Raw genomic sequence first — 19,874 nt, 5'->3', positions numbered from 1 at the left:
ATGGAAGCACTGAGAGGCAGAAATACACAGAGGGAGACAGGCACTTCTTATCAAGCAATCAAGTCTTAGAGGAGATGGTGTCGAGATGGTGTGGCAACTGGTCTCAAGTACATATTTAATAAAGTAAAGGACCAGTCTGAGGTTGTGTGTTGAAAAGAAATGTCATTAATATACTAATAAAGAATAGACCATATTCAAATGAAGCGCAAAACATGGCAGTTATGGGGGCTAATGTCTATACTTTAGAAGGAGGACAATTATCCTTGGACTTCATGAGCACTGTAAGTGTTCGGGTCTTTGCAGATTTCTGTTTTGTTTAATGCACAACAGTCAGTGAACTAGTGGCAAGCTGAGCTGGCACTACAGTTTACGTGTTTTTGGGAGTTCAAGATAGTTCAGCAGGTTTGGCTTCTGCTATAGAGTTTTGGGCCAAAAGGCCAGGAAGAGTTTGCGAGACCACTGGGCCTTTGGTGCTGGTTGCTGTCAATGTTTCAGAATGTCTTGGAGCCCTAAAGCTACCTTCAGCAAATAGCTGTTTATTCGGTCTACTGGGTCTCTGAGCCGTCGCAATCATGGCTAGGGGTAGTGGGCCACAGTACAGATACACAGCTCGTAACTGACTGGCCATGGTTCAAGTTCATCTAGGCCAGGGAGGTTCTGGCAGCCACTTTTAAATTTGATAATAATAGCAGGGGAACGTCAAGGGTCAATACCTTCCAAATGTGTAGCTGACAATCGGAGATGGGTGGCACAACTTCAAAGACAGACTTTGGGATACTAGAGGCAAGGAGCTTTGAAAACATATCGAATCAAGGGGCATCTCAGCAACAACCGGCGATAATTATCGCTAAGCGCACTTAGCGCTAGGATAATTATCGCTGGCTAGCATGGATTTTTATCGCTGAGATAGCGTGCTATTAGCAACGCTTATCTCAAAAGCAATAAAAATCCTAGCGCTAACTGCCTAACGTGAGATTATCGCTGGAAACCCAGCGATAATCTCACAAAATGTGACGTTAGCTTGTTGATAGGGCCTCACAAACTTAGCCATGATATCCACCTTCCATAGGATATCATGGCTAAGTCAGTCCTGAAGCAGCCGTAAGGAAAGCAGCGATAACAAGGGTTATCGCTACTTTTCTTGATGCTATGCTTCATAGCGTGGGGCTTGATAATATGAGAAATGTCGCTTAGCGATATTTCTCTTGTCATGTTAGGTCAGGAACGCCCACTTTTCATCTCATTAGAGATGCAAAGCTGGACGTTAAGATTTCCTGCGCTAATGCAAGGTTTCACGCGTTAGCATGACCTTGCTAATCGCCGCTTTTCAGCTGAAAACGGGCGCAACATTTTATCTATCGCCTCGTTGTAGATATGCCCCTAAGAAAGTCTGTAATTCAATGTCAATGTCTTAAACTGACACAGGTGTTGGATGATCGGCTAATCGTGTGCAAACTTGCAAAAAATGCAGACTTTCAACTTCACAATTTTGTTTTCTTTTAAACGCTACATGGTTCACAATGTATAAAGTTCAAAAGGGATTACAAAAAAGAGAGACAGTTTCAGCTGCCCTTTATTGCAGTGGCAAACCATTAGCCTCGCTACAAATAGCTGCACACAGCAGCACTTGCACTTCCCCACTAGGCAGAAGTCCACTGATCCTGGTGATTCCCAGATGCGAGGTCTTCTGCCAATGCATTACTCCTCTACTACTGCCATCCCTCACAATCAGCCACAAGTGCTCAGAGACCCTGGCTCCTACAGTCCATGATCAGTCTGCTCCCAACTCCCTGAACTTCTTACCTATGCAAGGACGGATTACAGCAAATGTATTCAGGATCTTTTGGTGCAGGATGGCCTGCTCACAGGACATGCTGCTTCGGGACATCTAGTGCATAGATGTGTTATAAGGGTTTTAGTTTCACTTTGAACAAAGTCAGGAAACTTTGGTTCACCAAAGAGAACAGAAGCTTTCTGAATAGGCCTGGGTTTTGCTAAAACCTTTGTCCATACCTACCTTCAAGACCAATTCCAGTTCGAGGATTACAAAGTTCTTTCATTGTGCAGAAAATTAACTACTGAATGACTACTCGCCTGTACTTTCTCTTTTGTCTTCATCGTTCTCCTCGATTCATGGATCCGCTCTCCACCTTGGATGAGCTTCTCTCCAGCGCAGCACCCGTAATCTTTGGAGAAGACTAGACACATGTTTGGACTAGTTCTGAATCCTATTGGAGAGGGCAATTCAGGTCTGTCTGGCAGCACTTCAGCAGGAGGGAGGCCGGGTCTGTCTGTCCCACAATGTGGAACTCTTCCATCTTGATACAAATGATCAATCCCAAATTCCACAAGTCAGTTGGACTCGGGTCCATCTCCATTCAGGGGGGAAAGTTGTGTTCAAATTCCGGGCACCCCTATCAGTGCAAGGACTGCTTCATGGACTTTTCTCTTGCTTGAGGTAGGCACAAGGGGAACCATTTTAGACTGAAGCTGAATTTATGTCCCGTCTCTCAAGCCAGGCATTCACATTCAGTCACTCCCTTGGGTAGAAATATGTGCGTGTACTTTAACCCCAAATTGGATACATCCACTGTGGGAGGAAAAACATCATACTGTCGGTGACTTAATTGGATTATACAAAGGAAGGTCGACATACTTCATGCAAAGGGACCAGAAAAAGGCTGTTCTCAAATAGTATAAACTGTCACCAAATATACAATTACCCCATAGACCATCAGGAAGATTACTCCATGAGAATGAAATCGGGGCACAGTGGTCTCTGAGAGTTAAAGACCACCAAGTGAAGACACTGTGATCTAGGGAACTATCATGGTGAAAAGGCAAAACACTACTGCTCCTTAGGATAGTTAGCATTAATTGATGAAAATTAATAAATATTGCTATGTTCCAGCCTCTCTCCATGGTGAAGTATGGTCTCTGCAAAAGATGAACCGTTTCAGGAGCTGGGATTACCTCCTTTCACTGTTATTAATAGTTTCAGAGGTCTGTGTTCTCAGGGTTGTCTCAAGGGTTTTGGGGCCCCTGGCCAGAAAAATGTTTGGGCTCCTGCTCGTACCAAAATCGAGTTTTACTACCCACTGTTGTGCTAATTTTAGCTCTCATGATGCCAAACGTTTGGAAACAGGTTTCGCAACCAAAAAAAAACAAACTGTTGAAGGATGTCTTTCTGAGGATTCCAAAGTTCTCACATGGCACTGGGCAAAAAAGGATACAGATAGAGGTAGGCTAAAGGTAGGCGAAGAGCGGAAGAGATGTTCCTATATAGAGAAAGACAGCGGTGAGCAAGAGAGATCAAATTTACTTTCTCAGGGGGGGGGGGCGAGAAAGGTGTGGGCTCTGGGCAATTGCACACTTTGACTATGCCTTAAAACGTCTCTGTGTGCTCTATATGTATCATGAAGGTTGTGCAAATGAGATAGGGACGGAAACTCTTCCATGGCCAAACGGATCCTCCATTGCTGCCCGGTCCTGCTCTTGTGCAAGCGACTGTAAGCGAATAATAAGCCACATAAGGTTCTCTGCCTTTCTCACTGAATTAGGCCAATATATGTCAACTTCACAGTCCGACACATTTGTCTGTGCGATGGAGAGCTAACTAACGTCAGAAACCATAAACACTGGTGCTTTGTACAGGGCATTCTTCAACCTATTAAAGACCTCCCAACAGTCCGCAGTTTAAATCACCTTCTAAAAGGTATGCCTGTTAGGTAACACCTGCCAAGGGTACTTGTGTAGTCCCAGGGTCACATAGTTAGCGACCTATGATATTAACCAGTGAACCCAGGGATACCCTCACATTGCTTTGTATACTAGAGACCCCAGCCAGAATGGCCTGAACTGTAGACAGGAAGACTTGTATCTTACCACCAACAAGATTGTGCCCAAGACTTGCCATTGGCCTCTGTGCTGTTTAAATCCTCTGAATGTGATCTGAGTTCCCTGGAGGGCCTGCAGCACTCTTTGGAGGCGCACCAAGCTGTCCTTCAAGTTGGTAACGAATGCAGCCATACAGTCTAAATAGGCAACACAGACGTAATCCTAAAAGATAGGAGCCATTTCATAAGCTTCTGATTTCAAATCGGATGATTGCTCTAAACAGGAGTTAAGTTGCCCACGGTGCAGAATGATATACCTTTTACTTGTCATTTGGTCTGAGAGTAGTCTGTCAGTATCCACTGTTTAAATCAAAAGTATTCATTATCCCACAATTTATAGATGAGCTTATCAGCTTGCGTTGCAGTATAATTCAATCTTCTAATCACTTATTGACTCTGCAACAGTCCTTACAAAACCCCTGATTTAAAAATAGGTTAATGGGATTTGTCTACGGAGTCTGGGAAAGCTCACTCTCCTCTAGGTCCAGCATCTTGACTGCCTCCATGTCAATGCAATCTTCGACCATGAGCAAGTCCTGGACCATGTCTTACTTCTTATCTTTGATTTGACTCTGGGGTAATCCGTTGTTAGTCCCCTGTGTGCACACAGTTGTTCATTCAGGAGTGAATGAGGACAGACAAGATAGTTGTTCCAGCACTGCTCTGGTCGTGTCAAAACCTTAATAATCCCTCAATATCTGTTTCCAAGGTGGATCACCAAGGAAACCTCAGTGCCAGCTGCTCAGTTAACAAGGAGATGCTGTATTGTCCCGCTGCTTCGCCTTTAGGTTGTGTTCAAATCATAATGCACAGTCCCTGCACGGTAGAACAATACACTTGGCTACCCTTATCATTCTTGTTCGGATCAACAGCTGCACACACTTTTTACAGCTCCAGGTCAATCTCTTTGCTCCCCTTTGGAAATGTATTAGTGGCCAGTCCACTTTGCACTACCATCTGTAATAGCGCCCTCCACATGGGACTCCCACTGGAACAGCTCAAGGTACGCCACATGAGACTGAGTCAACATGTGTCCCATCATACTTTACTCTTCGGGGTTGACCTCCAGTAACAGCCGGGATCTCAGGTATGCATGAACTATATTTTACCATAGATTACATAATTGAATATACCAGAACGGTGGCATCTGTCCATTTGCCTAAGCTCTAACATTATTTTAATTCCCTCTGGTCCATGCATATATCCAAACCATGCTTAGTGGCTGAGTGGAAAGAAGGTCGGACTGCACCTTCTACAGTTAAAGCAAGAAAGATATTAACCTTATCATAACCTTTTAGAGATAACTAGAGGTGCAGTGGCCACTTTTGTCCTCTGTGTATAATAGAGGTGAACTACCTTCAGCCATGGATGAAGAGCAATCGAGCTAAGTTAAAAAAAAAACATATGGATCTCCTGAGTGGCCACTGCAAGCAAACAGGACATTCAATGACAGAAACACTCAGAGGAATTGAACGCAGAGAACAGAGACACTTAGGGGTCGATTACGATGCAGTTCGGAAGGGCTCCGCATCAGATTCGGGTTTGTCGAATCCGATTCGGAACCCTTGTTCCCGACCGAATCGTACACAGTTACCAACGACCGATTATGATGCCCAGAAAACGTTAGGGCTGTCCGAATCGGTTCCGAAAGGCATTCACACAGGTTGCATCTTTCGGAGCCGAATCGTACAGCTCTTTGGACGCAGTTTCTGAGCGAACGATTATGATGACCGGTTCGGACAGCTGTTCCGAATAGGTTTTTCCAGAACAAATCGGCTGCCAGAATCGGTCTTTGGTGGCCCGTAGCAAGCCCCCCTTCACCTGGGGCCTTCCGAATGGGGCCCGTGGGGGTACCCTAGGGACCCCCCTTTCCAACCATGCACAGTATGGCAGGCACCAAAGGATGCCCGCCACAGGGTGCACGATTCTCCCCACCCACCCTTTTCTTCAATGGGAGCCTGTGTTTTTGTTCTGAACACAGACTCCCACTGAAGTTAATGGGAGTCTGACCGAATTGTATCCGGAAGCATCCGGATGCATCCTAATAGCTCAGTCGGACTTCCTCGATTCAAGTCGTTCTGAAAGCATTCCGGACGAGATCGTAATTGGCCCCTTAGAGTGGGAATACAGAAAGACTGCGCCTTAAGTAGGATGATGACACATAGAAGAGAACCTTGAGAAATAGAAATGAGCACTGAGGGACACAAGGGAGGGTGGAAAGCTAAAAGGAAGAGGGGACACTAAAAGCTAGGGACACTATCTCAGGGGAAAATTGTGCTCAAAGTGCTTTGCCCAAAATATATGTACATACTGTATTACGCAATATTTGCATAATGCTGACAAGGGTATTTTGTATATCAATGTCTGACTGTGTTCTCGGTTTTTGAAAATATCCTTAGTATTTATTCTGAGATCAACCAGACTATGAAAATTGGTTAGATATGCAGTTACGTTCAGGGAATCCAGATTACCTCGGTCTTCTGACCTTCCTGTCCACCTCCAGCTCAGAAGCTATTATAAGAAGTTCAGGGCAAATCACAGACCAGTACCAGGAAACTTTGAGTCGTGATTTCATGAACTGTGCAAAATTCCTTAGTTACTTACTACGCACGATAATACTCACCTCCTACACACGTAGAGAACTGTTATTCTACAAAAAGTACATTAACAATTAGAATCTCCATAGAAGAAATAAGATTTGAAACCCCATGCTCTCCCTCGCTAAGTGTTCCATGCACTTTGCAGCTTCTACCTTGCTCAGAAGTTCTTTTAGATTGATAAAAGTACTCTCAATTTACTTCACGTAAAAAATGTAAGGACCTGAATTAGAATTTGCTGAACATGGCAGCTATCCTGTTACAAGTGCATTAGGTTATAATACATTTTTAATAAGGAGGACATGATATCGGTCTCATTTGTATGAGGATATCCATGCGTCAAGCTCTAAATTAGGCCCAAGTGGCCACAAACCTGTTTCACAACATACATAGAAACAAGCATTGACAAAACGAATGTCTCGTCAATGAGAGCTATTGGCTTTGGCAATGTTTTGTAGCCATGCTGTACAGCAGCACAACAACAAGTTTAACAAGCATTGGCATAGCCAATAGGTCTCGCCTTTGGGACCTTATAAGTGTTTAGCCATGCAACAGTTGCATAACTAAATACTTATAAGGTCCCAAAAGCGAGACCTATTGGCTATGCAAAGCGGCAGTGGGGCGAAAATGAAAGTAATCGCGGTAAAGCGCAGCGCGCGTGCCCACACACATGCACTGTAGCTCTAGGCTGGCCTGGTAGCACTTTTTTGGAGCCCTCTCAATAAGTCTCGCCAGACCAGCGCATGTGCTGGGTCAGGCGAGACCTAAAAAGCACTAGGATGCGTATTAGTGATGGTTGCCTCACTGCGCTCTCTTTTTAAAAAAAAAGTTTATAACAACACAGAGGAGGACGGAGGGAGGGCAGAAGAGAAGGGCGGAAACGTGAGAAGAGGAAATGGGGAAGCATACAGACAAGGGAGGGTGGACAGGAGGGTCTGGGGGCAAGCATATGGACAACAGAGGGTGGGACAAGCTGATGAACAACGTAGAGTGGACGAGAAGGGCTGAGGGCAAACAGATGGACAACGGAGTAGGTAGTAGGGGCGGGCCAAGCAAAGAGACAACAGAGAGTGGATGATATGGGAGAATCGCAGCCACATGGACAACGGAGAGTGGGTGTGGGGTGGGCAAACATGTGGACAACGAAGGGTAGGTGTGGGGTGGGGGTCAATCAGACAGGAAACAGAGTGTGGTCGAGTGTGGCTGGGGGTAACCAGATGGACAATGGCAGGTGGTCGGGAGAGGATGGGGCAAGCCACAACTGACTGTGGGTGGGGCAGCTGGGACAACCACACGGACAAGAGAGTATGGTTGCGAAGGGCTGGGGAAAACACATGGCCAGTGGAGAATGATTAAGAGGGCTGGGCATAAGCAGACAGACAACTGAAGATTGGGTGGTGGTGCTGTGGCAAGCCAAACAGTAAACAGATGGAACTGGAGGAGGAACACAGGGTGGGAGAAGTACAAGAGAGAGAGACATCTGAAAAACACATGCACTCTTAAATTAAAAGAAAAAAGTAGCATCTGAAAAAGTGAGCAATGGCAGGACACAAGTAATGCATCCATACTCCAGGAGTTGGACCAACACACAGAGAGGAAGGAGGTCTACAGAAGCTGCCAAATAAGAAGCAAGCAAATGAGAGTGACAATGAAGCCCACCAATGGTAAGCAATGGATGGCCTCTAAGCCCCCTGTGAGTTTACAAAACTGCAAGAAACAGTTTATGCGCTGTCTTTCGCAAGACCTAAAAGCAAACTTGACAAACACAAGAAAACTGCAAAAACTTTTGTTGTGGTTCTCTTGAATTTTTTTCTGTCCGGGGTTTTCCTATTATGATCAGTCAAAAATCATGCCTTATTGGAATACAAGGAAGAAAAAAGGCAGATTTCAGGATATTGCTGCCACACAATGTCTGATTAGGTATACATATCCCAATCGCCCAGCTCGGGCAGCACATCAACAAACACTTTTTAACAGATGTTGAAGAGGATTAAAGAGGGCATTTCGGTTTTAACGCCACAAACTACTGATCAGGGTGTACACAAGATATCGGAGGGATCAAAACACCAACAATGTAAATTATTTCTGGGGCTCCTCATTAGTATAAAGGATTTCAGAGAAACAGCTTTCCTTCATTGCTTTTGGATCTTGGCTGACCTACCAAAAGCAAACTTTTTATAACTGGCATCACTATTCCTCTCAAATTGCATGCACATGCTCAGATTGGAGATGGTAATTTCTCATTTTGACCTCCTGCTCAGAGATGGGAGGCTAACTTTCCACTTCCACTACTCATTTAGTCCCTGTTAAAAAAAAGTGTTGTGGGTTGTGTCCAGGTAATGGATGTCCAGTACACTGTAATGCAAGTGTCATATCCGCGGATTGTTTGTAATAATACAATTTTAAAGGTTTAGCACCTTAATGCTGAGAGAGGCTGACAGTGGCATATTGGCCAACTGTCAAGTAGTGAAGTTACCCGACATGCTGTTGCAACTGCTTCGCATGCAGGGCAAAGACAAATCACATACCCCTGTTGTGTCAGGCACTGCAGAAGAACATATCAAAGAGAATACCTGTAATAAAAAAAAAGAGTTCAGCAACTTATAATGTTGAGACTCAGCTTAGAGAGTGGCGCATGGAATGATTGTTAAATAGTGATGTTATCCGACAGACCAATTCAACTGAAAGGCTTGTAGGGCAAAGGCAAACTAAGTCACTAAACTCTGCCATACCAGGCCCTGCAGGAGAGGAAACATCACAAATTGTTGTGATGCCATTCCTCATCTTAGCTGGTCACCTCCAAAAAAAAGCGCAGGTGCTACTACAATATTACTTGCAGATACTGTAATTTCTCATTCAACCTATGGCGCCCACAGGCTAACGCACCTAGACATCTAGATCTAAATAGATTGTCACCACAGTATTTTTGTTTTAGCTACAACCATGTCTTTTGAAGTTCTTCTGCTGTCATGTGAGAGTATCCACTAAAGTTGTCATGTTAGAGAAGTACACAGTCAAACAATACTGATCTCTGGTGTAAATATAGAACTAACTTGTCCCACATTTTATTGGTATTTTATATTGCACATGTTGCATTTTTAAGAAGCACTTGTGAGCAAGCAAGAAGAATAAGTAAAGTATGTCATGACGTTTCTAACATGTAGAGCTGTGATAAGGAATGTGAATGTTAGGCTAACGTACTTACTGCATGCAGTACACCGTACTTTTACTTCTAAGCCACCTCCACTAACAAAATGTGGAAGCACTGGCTCGTTGTCGATGGTATCAGGACCAATGGTTATAGTAGAACGCACAGTACTCCTATGTGCCCATGGTCCCATTTCCTAGACCATCTCCGTGTACTTCAACTATGACTTAGCTAACAGCCGCCAATACTAACATGGTGGTGTCTCAACTGTGCCAGAGTGAAGAGGACTGAAGTGTAAGTCATTGTAAATGGCAAGCGACTAAGCCTGCTGTGGCCTTCTGTGTACTCCTATACTTTATGAACTTCTGGCTTGTTGAGAATGAAGGCAGCTGATTATATAATAAAAATAAGGGAATCACCCTTGCTCTCAGTCACAACACCCTCATTTATACACTTCCTCCAATAAAACTTGGGCTCAGCTGAGACGAAATCCTTCTGTTCAATAGTTCTCGGTCAGTGAGGAGCACGGCACACAGCGGGCATTGCAAAGAATGAGAATGCATCTTTGACCGCATAACATTTTTGCTTTGCTGCACATTCCAGTGTTGTTTACGAGGTCGCTGTATTAGCAAATGTTGGGTGTTGAATGAATTATAGGAATAATCTACAGCCAGCCTAGTGAGGGGGCTGCTTTAAAGAAGGTCAATCTAGTACGACTGTAAAGAATAAATACATACATATATATATATATATATATATATATATATATATATATATATATATATATATATATATATATATATATATATATATATCACCGCTCCAGTTTCAAAGAAACTTGCTGCACTCACGGGATCATTAAAAATGACTTTATTTGCAAGGACGCGTTTCGGCGGTATGCCTTCTTCTGCTTGCTTCATAAATAAAACGTCACTGGCATGATTCTGCTTTTAAATTCATACCTGGGTCCTCATTGGTCCCTGCACAGTAACAGGAGAGGGGATTGGATGATCATGGGCCAATAGCAGTGCCCCGTTTCAGATTTTTCATATTGTCCGTGTACTTCGGTATAATGAATGTTATGTTCTTGGGCAATATGCCGATGTTATTTTCATATTGCGCCCCCAGATGGGCACCTCCGAAGCACACGAATCCCCACACTCTTTTCCCTGTGCTGGCCATTCACGCTGTGGTGACGGTCATCTTGCGTGATCCCTCGTCCGACCGTTGGGGTTCTCAGCATGACATATATATATATATATATATATATATATATATATATATGCTATCTCTGGCAAATTTCTGATAACTTTGAATGTCTAGGGGCCCACTGACATTCAATTTTTCGGAACCAACACTTACTTTTCCCCATCAGACATTCACTCAGAACAAAAGAGAGAGAAACACAAAAGGAGGAAAGGAGGAGGAAGGGAACAGAAAAAAACAGTAACACATGTAGAAAGTAGGGATGGAAAAAACTTGCAAGTGTAAAAGGGTTTGGGGGTGTATGATGGTTGGAGAAAGAGGCATCGGGTGGAATGAAGTCTGGTAGTCCCGGTATTCAGTGATCTCTACATTCTCTGCACTCCTGTGGGCTTCAGAGAAAAACCTTGGCCCTGACACTAATTATTTTACAAATTAAGCACTGGATGTAGCAGGCACAAGATGTATGTATGCATGCATGTTTGGGTGTGCATGCTTGTTTGTGTATATGTGTGTTTCTGCCGATGCGAGTGAGTCTTCGTGTGTGTGTCTACGTTTGTGTAAGCATGCACACATTTCTGTTAGTAGGGTAGTTGCACTAACATTTCTTGCTTTCGTTTGCCTAGGAAGCGCCTAATTGAATAACAAGGTGTTAAAGCAGAAGGAATACCAGGACCAATCTGGCTCCCAGTCATCAGAAAGGCACATTGACAGTCTCGATCTGGCCCCGCCGTCCTCTCGGAGAACTGACATCAGTTTCGATCTGGCTCCCCCATCCTCAAGAAAAACTGACGTCGATCTGGCTCCCCCGTCCTCAAGAAGAGCTGACATCAGCCTCGAACTGGCACCCCCACCTGCGAGGAGGGCTGAGGTGGGCATCGAATTGGGACCCCCACCATTGAGAAGAACTGACGTCAGCATCAGCCTGGCACCCCCATACTCAAGAAGATCTGACTTTAGCAACGGGCTGGCTGGGTCAACCTCACCTCCTCGGACTCAGGGACTGCCCAGGCTCTCCCTGGAAAACCACCACCCCCCGGCGCACCATGCCGTGGCACCACGCAGGGAATATCTGTCTGCCTATTACCACAGCAGGATGAAATTCAGTGACACCGCTTCATGCAGAGATGGAGGAGAAAGGCCAGAGGAGGAGGGGAAAGGGGCCGGAGGCCGAAGCAAACCAAGACTGGGAAAGGAAGAATTTACTGTATCTGTTGGCAAGGAGGAGGCTACTGCAGTGGTCAGCATGTCTTCCAGTAAGGACAGGATATGCTCCACCGGCACTCAGCTTAGTCAGCTACATGGATTTCCACCTTCCATGTACCCCTTTGCCTTCTCCAGCAACATGCGTGGTTCCCCGCCCTTTGACCTCACCAATGGCGGGGCCTACTTCAGAAGCTTCCCTACTGACCTGCCAAAGGAGATGGCCTCCCTGTGTAAGTAATCTAATCTGTACCCTTAATTTGTGTTTGATATGTTTGAGAGCCTGGAGGAGGCATGGGGTGAACCGAAGCGAGGTGGGACCTAACCTGGTATTGAAGGAGAGCAGAATGTTTACAAGGACTACAGCGTGGGGTTAATGATACGCTCAATTGAAGGATAGGAGGCCAGTGATGGACTGAACCGGAGGGGATCAGGGTCTTTGCTATGGGGAATGACAGTCGCTTATTTGAAGGGTACAGTGACATTCATATGTGGAATTGAAGAGACTCCAGTGAATAGTATACGTCCACCAATATGAGAAATGAGTGTAACTTTTAAGAGACTCCACTGAATGGATGGTACGAGGTCATTGGGATTGGGACTTGGAGAGTCTCCACTGAAAAGTACAAGGACATTGGTTTACAGAATTAGAAAAATGCTAATAGGGAATCTCTCGAGGAGTTACATGGTTTGGGAAATTATAATACTCCTAAAGACACTCCACCAAAGGAAGGGTACAAGGAACAGTGATATTGGCACTTAGCGACACTCCATGAAGGGTATGAGGACAGAGATATAGACAGAGAGGCTCCATTTAAGGGTACAAGAAGGGTGATATGGGAGATTAGAGAGGCTCATTGCAGAAGTATAGTGATATTTGGGATGAGCGAGTCTCCACTGAGATGCAGAGGAAGTAACATTTTACAGTGAGCCCACCGAAAATATATAATTCCTTTATAATGTACAATGCGGAAACAGTAATATCCTAACTTCGCCAAAGACAGCCACTGAAATTCTAGCGTAGCCATAAGTTATATGGCAATTTACGTGCAACCCCGCCATTGGTTGAACTATATTCCTTTGCAGTCGTTATCAGAAGTGGATGGGTCTGTGCGTTGCTGACAACAGTGCTCATTCCCAGTGTGAAGGAAAATGAAGCAGTAATAACACAAGGAGAATTACTAACATTGGTTTTCTTGGGTTCGGCATTTTGCATTATTATGAGTTCTGTTGGTCGGAATTATGGCTACCACGATGATACCCCATATTTACCCTTGTTCTGAATTGTGAAACTCAGAATGTTGTGTTTTTTCTCCACACAAATCTTGCCAGGTTTTACCTAGCTGGATTTGTGTGAGGAAAGTCACTGAATAGTTTGGCATTTTAGCAAAATTAATAATTACGATTCAGGGGCAAACTCTCTCTTAAAGCTGAATTCGCGTTACTGACCCAGTCAAAAAGAGGGACATTTTCTCTGACCTCGTGGAAGTAAGAACAGAAACATGAGTGCGCACTCTCAATTCCTAATTCTGAATAGATCCAAAATACCTGTCACAAAGACCGTCCGGGGAAATAACGTAACTGCATGTGAATAGAATTATCCCAGAATTTTCTGGACCTCATTCGGATTCGCATTGCAAAGTTGGTAATAACATGCAGAACCGATCTTCCCAGCCAGTATTACTGCATAGTATTACACTTTTTACACCATTTTGCCCATGATTATTTCTACAGGTAATATTTAGAGGAATGTGCAGTGCCAAAAACCCAAGGTAGAAGATCTATTTGCAACTGACTCAGAAACTGGAGCAAACACAGCTCAATGTCAGAATTACTGTTACACACTGAATGGGTGTGTTAATGTTCACCATCGACAAGCAGGCCAGGGTTGTTGCAAAGTGTCTCTCACAGTATAAGAGCCTAGAAAGCTTTGCGCACAAGGCCCTCAGATTAAGAGGGTCTGCGTCAGCAAGAAGTAAAGTCTGTCCCTAATGCATTGAGTTTATGGTCCGAGTCTGGAAATCTTTGTGCTAGAAGGGTCTTTGACTGGAAAGTCTGTGCACGAAGCCTCTGTGCTGAGAACCTCTCTTCCATAGTTAAGACTATCATTTGTGCCTGAGACCCAGATCTAAAACCGCTCTACCATAGACACTGTATAGAGATGTTATGTGTAATGATAGAATCGATAAAGTAAAATACATTGACATTATGCAGGTCTTTGTCTATGTCTAAGACCTTGTTGTTAGGAAGATATGTGTATGAATTCCAAGACTCCAAACATCAGTGCCTGATGCTCAGAAGTTAAGGGCTTTCTCAAGTAAAGGGCAAGGCGGTGAACAGACAGGGGCTTCAGGTACTTTGAAATAGATGGGGCATGAAAACATGATGTACAGGGGATGCAAATGAAAGGAGTAAGTCTTACTTACAACACTGGGAGTTCGGCAGGTTTCTCCGCCAACAAAATATTTTGACTACACAACACGGCCAAATGACACATTTTTAAACACAAATGTCACATATATCGGCTAGTTTGATGAGGCACTAATGAAGTATTCCAATACGTTTATCCTGTGTAGGTTTAACCTCACCAGAACTGTTACAGGGTAGGCAGTCTGCAAGAAAACTTTGAAAAATGTAATCAAAATAGTGCATTTTTCAGCACAATTTGCCTAAAAATTGGCTAAAAGCTAGGCATTACAGGTAGGTCATAAAATGTGTATATGCAATTCAACGCAGATGTATTTTTTCAAACTTTATAAAGCATTTTTCATTCCTTCTACATTCAACGTCCTTTCATGTTCCACCCTGCTCCTTCCAGTCCCATGTCATTCCACAGACTCACACAATCATCCTGTGGAATAAATAGGCAGAGGATGAGAACCGTCATACATGGGATGACCATTATACGCTATACATTGCCACTTTTATACCCCATCAAGATTACAACATGCCAATAATGCCTACGTTTATCCTATGGCCTGCATGATACAAGAAAAGGGCACATTCATGTCAACATGTTCAAACTATGCCAACTATTGTCACAATTATGTCAGGACCCCATTAAACCGTGGTTTGGAAACATCAGGACACTTATGCATTATAAGTTGCTACTTCAAGGTCCCCCACCTCTAAATAACACAGTATATGACTCAATACATCGATCTACAGTGGCATATGATGTAACTAAACACTACATTGAAACCACTCCACCTGTTTAACCTCTACGTCTTCATCAACACTAATACTAAACCTAACTGTAACACAAATCATAAGGCTAATTATGGCACTGAAACTGGCACACCATAAACCTAATTCTAACCCTAACCATAAACCTAATCCTAACCACAAGCCTTACATTGACCATCAGCCTAGATCTCATACTTAGCCTAACTCAACCACTAACCCCTTAGCCAAACCCGCCCATACTCTAAACTTCCTGCGACATATCACGCCTCTTTTTGCATAGCCATCTTCCTTTTTCTGATCACTTGACTGCTGGTATTCTGACACTGAACATTGAGAATTCACTAACCAAGTTCCCACAGAATGTGCTTCCCTTAAAATGAGAAGCGAGCTGGAAAGGCTCCATAAAGGAGCGCTTCTATTTCTATGTAAGTGCACTGCATTTAATTTCCAGTGGTAAGTGCTTAAACGTGCCTCTCTTTTGTACCGAGGCAGCCTCGCTGAGTGAGTGGGGGAGAGAAAGACATGCCTGTTTCTTTAGTGAGACTCAGAGCTAAGATAGACAAAGAATATGTGTAAGCAGGCTCAGCCTGTCTAGCATCATAGCTTCCAAAGGCTTCTGTCAGACAGAAGATGTTTCGTGCAGATCAGGGCCAGACAGGCCTCATATGCCACCAGACATCCCCCCAGTGGGCTGGAGCCCTTGGAGGACAGTTTTGAAAGCTCAGGGCTGCTCCTGGTGCCTTTGTCATTTTCTCCAGCTCCCCGGGTGATTTGCAGCAGGCTTCAAGAAGGAGAGACAAAGGGGCATATCAGCAACAACCGGCGATAATTATCGCTAAGCGCACTTAGCGCTAGGATAATTATCGCTGGCTAGCGTGGATTTTTATCGCTGAGATAGCGTGCTATTAGCAACGCTTATCTCAAAAGCGATAAAAATCCTCACGCTAACTGCCTAACGTGAGATTATCGCTGGAAACCCAGCGATAATCCCACGCAATGTGGCATTAGCTTGTTGATAGGGCCCCACAAACTTAGCCATGATATCAACCTTCCATAGGATATCATCCCTAAGTCAGTCCTGAAGCAGGCGTAAGGAAAGTAGCGATAACAGGGGTTATCGCTACTTTTCTTGCCGCTATGCTTCATAGCGTGGGTCTCCTGTCATGTCAGGTCAGGAACGCCCACTTTGCATCTCATTAGAAAGGCAAATCTGGGTGTTAGGAACTCCTACGCTAACGCAAGTTTTCACGCGTTAGCGTGAGCTTGCTAATTAGGTGATAAAATTATCGCCGCTTTTCGGCCGAAAACTGCCGCAAAAGCGGCGATAATTCTATCGCCTCACCTTGCTGATATGCCCCAAAGAGAGTGAGGGAGAGAGAAAGGAATAAGGTAGAGAGAAAGCGATCCAAGAGGGAGAAGAGGGAGAGGAAAGCAGAGTGAGAGAGAATAGATGGATGAAAGGAAAGGAAAGAGATTGTATAAGGAGATAAAGGGGGAGAGCTGATTCATTTAAGCATTTTTGCCAGGGAAGCTTTCAGTTCACAAGTCCAACCCTGGTGCGGATGAATCGAAGCAGCAAGAGTATGACAAGGGAGAGAACTAATGTAAAGTCCTTGCTACTACATCCCACTTTTTACTCTTAAGGATTGTGATATTTTGAAAAGCTTGGAAATGACAACTCATTTGATAGATGTTTAGTTGTAAGTGAGAAACCTTAAGTAAACTAGGGAGTGGCTGGGGCTGAGGATCCAAACATGCAAATCCCCACACCTCAGCTATATTTTTTATTTCTGAGGGTGTTGAGCTCGAAACTTTGGATTTGCACCAGCAACCTTCATAACCTGAACCTGCTGGCTGGAGAGCAAGGGCTGGGTACAGACCTTAACCAGATGAAGTGGTTGGAGGCAGTGTGATATGTGCCACGTGGCTAATGGCACCCAGACTTATGTAAGCTCCCAAGAGACAGAACATAGCTGAAGGTCCGGACACAGGAGGACTGACAGGCCACAAATTTACTTGGTGCAGAACTTGGAAGCAGAGGAATGACTGCAGGAACAACACGGACTAAATGTTTCGAGAATCAGAGAAAGCTGATCTCCTGGTAGCACTCGGACACAACCAGGCACAAAAGTGTAAATTGTTTTGAAGCAGACTAGTTGACTAGTTGTATCTAATTTGGCACTGGTCATTGTGCCCAAGGTGGCCCTTGCATGCATGGAGGAGCAGATACTATGAGATGAAAGTGAAATACTACACGATTTACGTGCACTCTCTCTCTTTTGCCCCCACCACACTCACTCACTACCTCATCCTCTTGTCATTAAAGATATTTAGCCGTCCATACACTCTGCCCCATTTCTTTCAACTTCCCAACTACAACCAGCCCACTGGAACCACTGAGCACCTTCAATGGCAGAAAAATGATGTGCATCCCAACCTCATATCTGGAAAACCCTGTATGGTCATTTACTATGAGGCTTTCACATAACTTTATGGTCACTATCCAGATATTGCTGGCCCTGTCAGCCAAACTGTGTGTATGACCATTGGCCCGGAAAAGAACCATGGTAGGCTGGAGAGAGAGAATGGGCCACTCAGTTGGAGAGCTAAGATGCCCGGTGTGAACCTCAGCTTTCTGACCAAACTCTGAGTGCTCATCCCCACAGCTCACCATGCCTGCACTGTTTACTTTCCCCGATGCCTGTCACCTACAGAAACTGATTCTTTGCTGTACTGCCTCCTGCAGTGCACAGAAGAAGGTGATACCTCAAAGTTCCAGTCCCTCTTTGACTTCTGTGGGGGCTATACCAATGCGCCAACATGTATGAACCTCTGTCGGAAATGATTTGACACCATTTGTTGAAGGAGCCGCTAGTGGCTGTCTAGTATTACCTTACTATGGAAATGCCATGTGAAAGAGATGTAAGAGGTGACTCGAGCAGAGAGCGAAGCGAGAATGCTTGTGATGGAGCCTGAGACGTGACTGCATCAGGATGCCATCTGCATGCCCAGATATGTTATTGTGTGGAAGATTTCTTGCCAATTCCGTCCGGGAGAATCCAGCCCCACCTAACACCCAGAGCCCTGGAGTCCTGGAAGCATTCCAATAGAGGATTACAGTTTCACAAAGGTAGACTTGACAAAGAAGAAGCAACAGGCCATTAACTCACTCTCTCGCCTCTATTTACAGTTTGTCAAGCCTCTCTCAACCACTGTCTTGGTATCTATAAACTATGCTCCATGCATCTAGGACTCAACAATCTCCAGATTCCCTCTAAATGACTCCACTGTCCATTCTTCTGGCTTCAATCACTTATTTTACAGACCTCCATAACTCAAACTCCAGACCTTACTTGCCAAATCTTCAGTTCTGCCTCCTGCTTTCCAGTGTTTAATTATCTATTTATCAAGCCTCTTTAACCAATTCTTCATGTCTCCACTGCGAGTTCCCCATAACCCAAACTCAAGGCCTCTTTCACCTGCTCTCCAAGCCTCATACCAAAGCCCTCTACCGACTATTTCCGAGCATTTTTTATCCGCTCTTCATATTTCCAGTATCAGCTTTCCACAGCTAAGTCAACAATTTCCCAGGCCTCCTTAACCCATTATGTAGATCCACATTAACCAGTCTCCGGGACTCTATCGCCAACTCTCAAGGCCTCGGTCGCTATTCTGCAGCCTTTACTATGAATGTCTCCTTTTTGTACTCTCCAAGCTACTGTCACTCTGGGTTTTTGATTTCTGTTCTCCAGGTGTTTTAGCCTGCTCTGCAGGCCTTCCTAACTTAATTTCAAGCCTACAAGGCATACTCTCCATGCCTACGCAAACTGCTCCAGACCATCCCCTCTCCCCCTTGAAGGCCTCCATCACCAACTTTATCTTCCTCCCTCATCTGCTCTCCAAGTTTTATTTCCCATTTTCCAGTCATCCTTCACAAATCCTCAAGGTTTCAATTCACACAGCATTTACATACGACCCTCCATCATCCACTCACCACCCCACGACCCCCATTATCAAGGCCTCCATCACCCTCTCTCTAGATCTCATTTGGGAGCTCTCCTTTTCACACTCTTGAAGCCTTCATATTTCTCTGGTTCCCCAATGACCACTCTAAGCTTTGGTCGGCTACTCTTCACATAACCACTGCCTTTCTACAGGCCCTCGTTCTCACACTGGAAGCCAATACCACACACTTTCTAGGCGCTCTCTGCAGGCCTCCATTGCTTACTGTATGGAACTCCACAGCCTGCTGTCAGGACCAGCGCTTCTCATTCCGGAGATGTACCTCGTCTCTGGTCTGAGGCTCTATTGAGACAGAAATGTCTCCAGGATAGTGAACAGGAGTGGGCACCTGCCTTAGATGCCCTGCTGCATGTGAATCTAGTATCTAGTTTGAGCGGAGAGACATAGACCTATCCCTACCATTGAGCCAGATGTATCAAATGGTTTTACCCAATCTGTGTCTATGGGAAAATGTTTTAGTACGTACAGTCCACTGTAAGGCACAGGGCCTGTCATGTGACCTGGAGGGGCACACCAAGCCTGCCCAGAGAAAACAGTGGATTACTGTGCCTGTCAGGGGTGCATCACGTAAAGCAGTGGTGGCAGCGTATTGTGTTTTATGATTATAATGTGACTAGG

General features: G+C 44.6%; 1 protein-coding gene across 2 annotated transcripts in view; it reads left to right on the top strand.

Moving 5' to 3' along the window:
• RARG (retinoic acid receptor gamma) overlaps positions 1-19,874 on the top strand; it is a 442,759-nt gene that overhangs the window by 69,885 nt on the left and 353,000 nt on the right. For both annotated transcript variants that reach the window (XM_085654659.1, XM_085654660.1), the window contains exon 2: positions 11,471-12,280. In XM_085654659.1, coding sequence (XP_085510785.1) covers positions 11,941-12,280 — 340 coding nt within the window. In that variant the 5' untranslated portion in view covers positions 11,471-11,940. The remainder of the gene's footprint in view (positions 1-11,470; positions 12,281-19,874) is intronic.

The sequence above is a fragment of the Triturus cristatus genome, chromosome 4_1, assembly GCF_964204655.1.
Source record: "Triturus cristatus chromosome 4_1, aTriCri1.1, whole genome shotgun sequence".
NCBI lineage: Eukaryota > Metazoa > Chordata > Amphibia > Caudata > Salamandridae > Triturus > Triturus cristatus.
The sequence above is the reverse complement of the archived record's forward strand: the minus strand, read 5'-3'. Positions and strand labels throughout refer to the sequence as shown.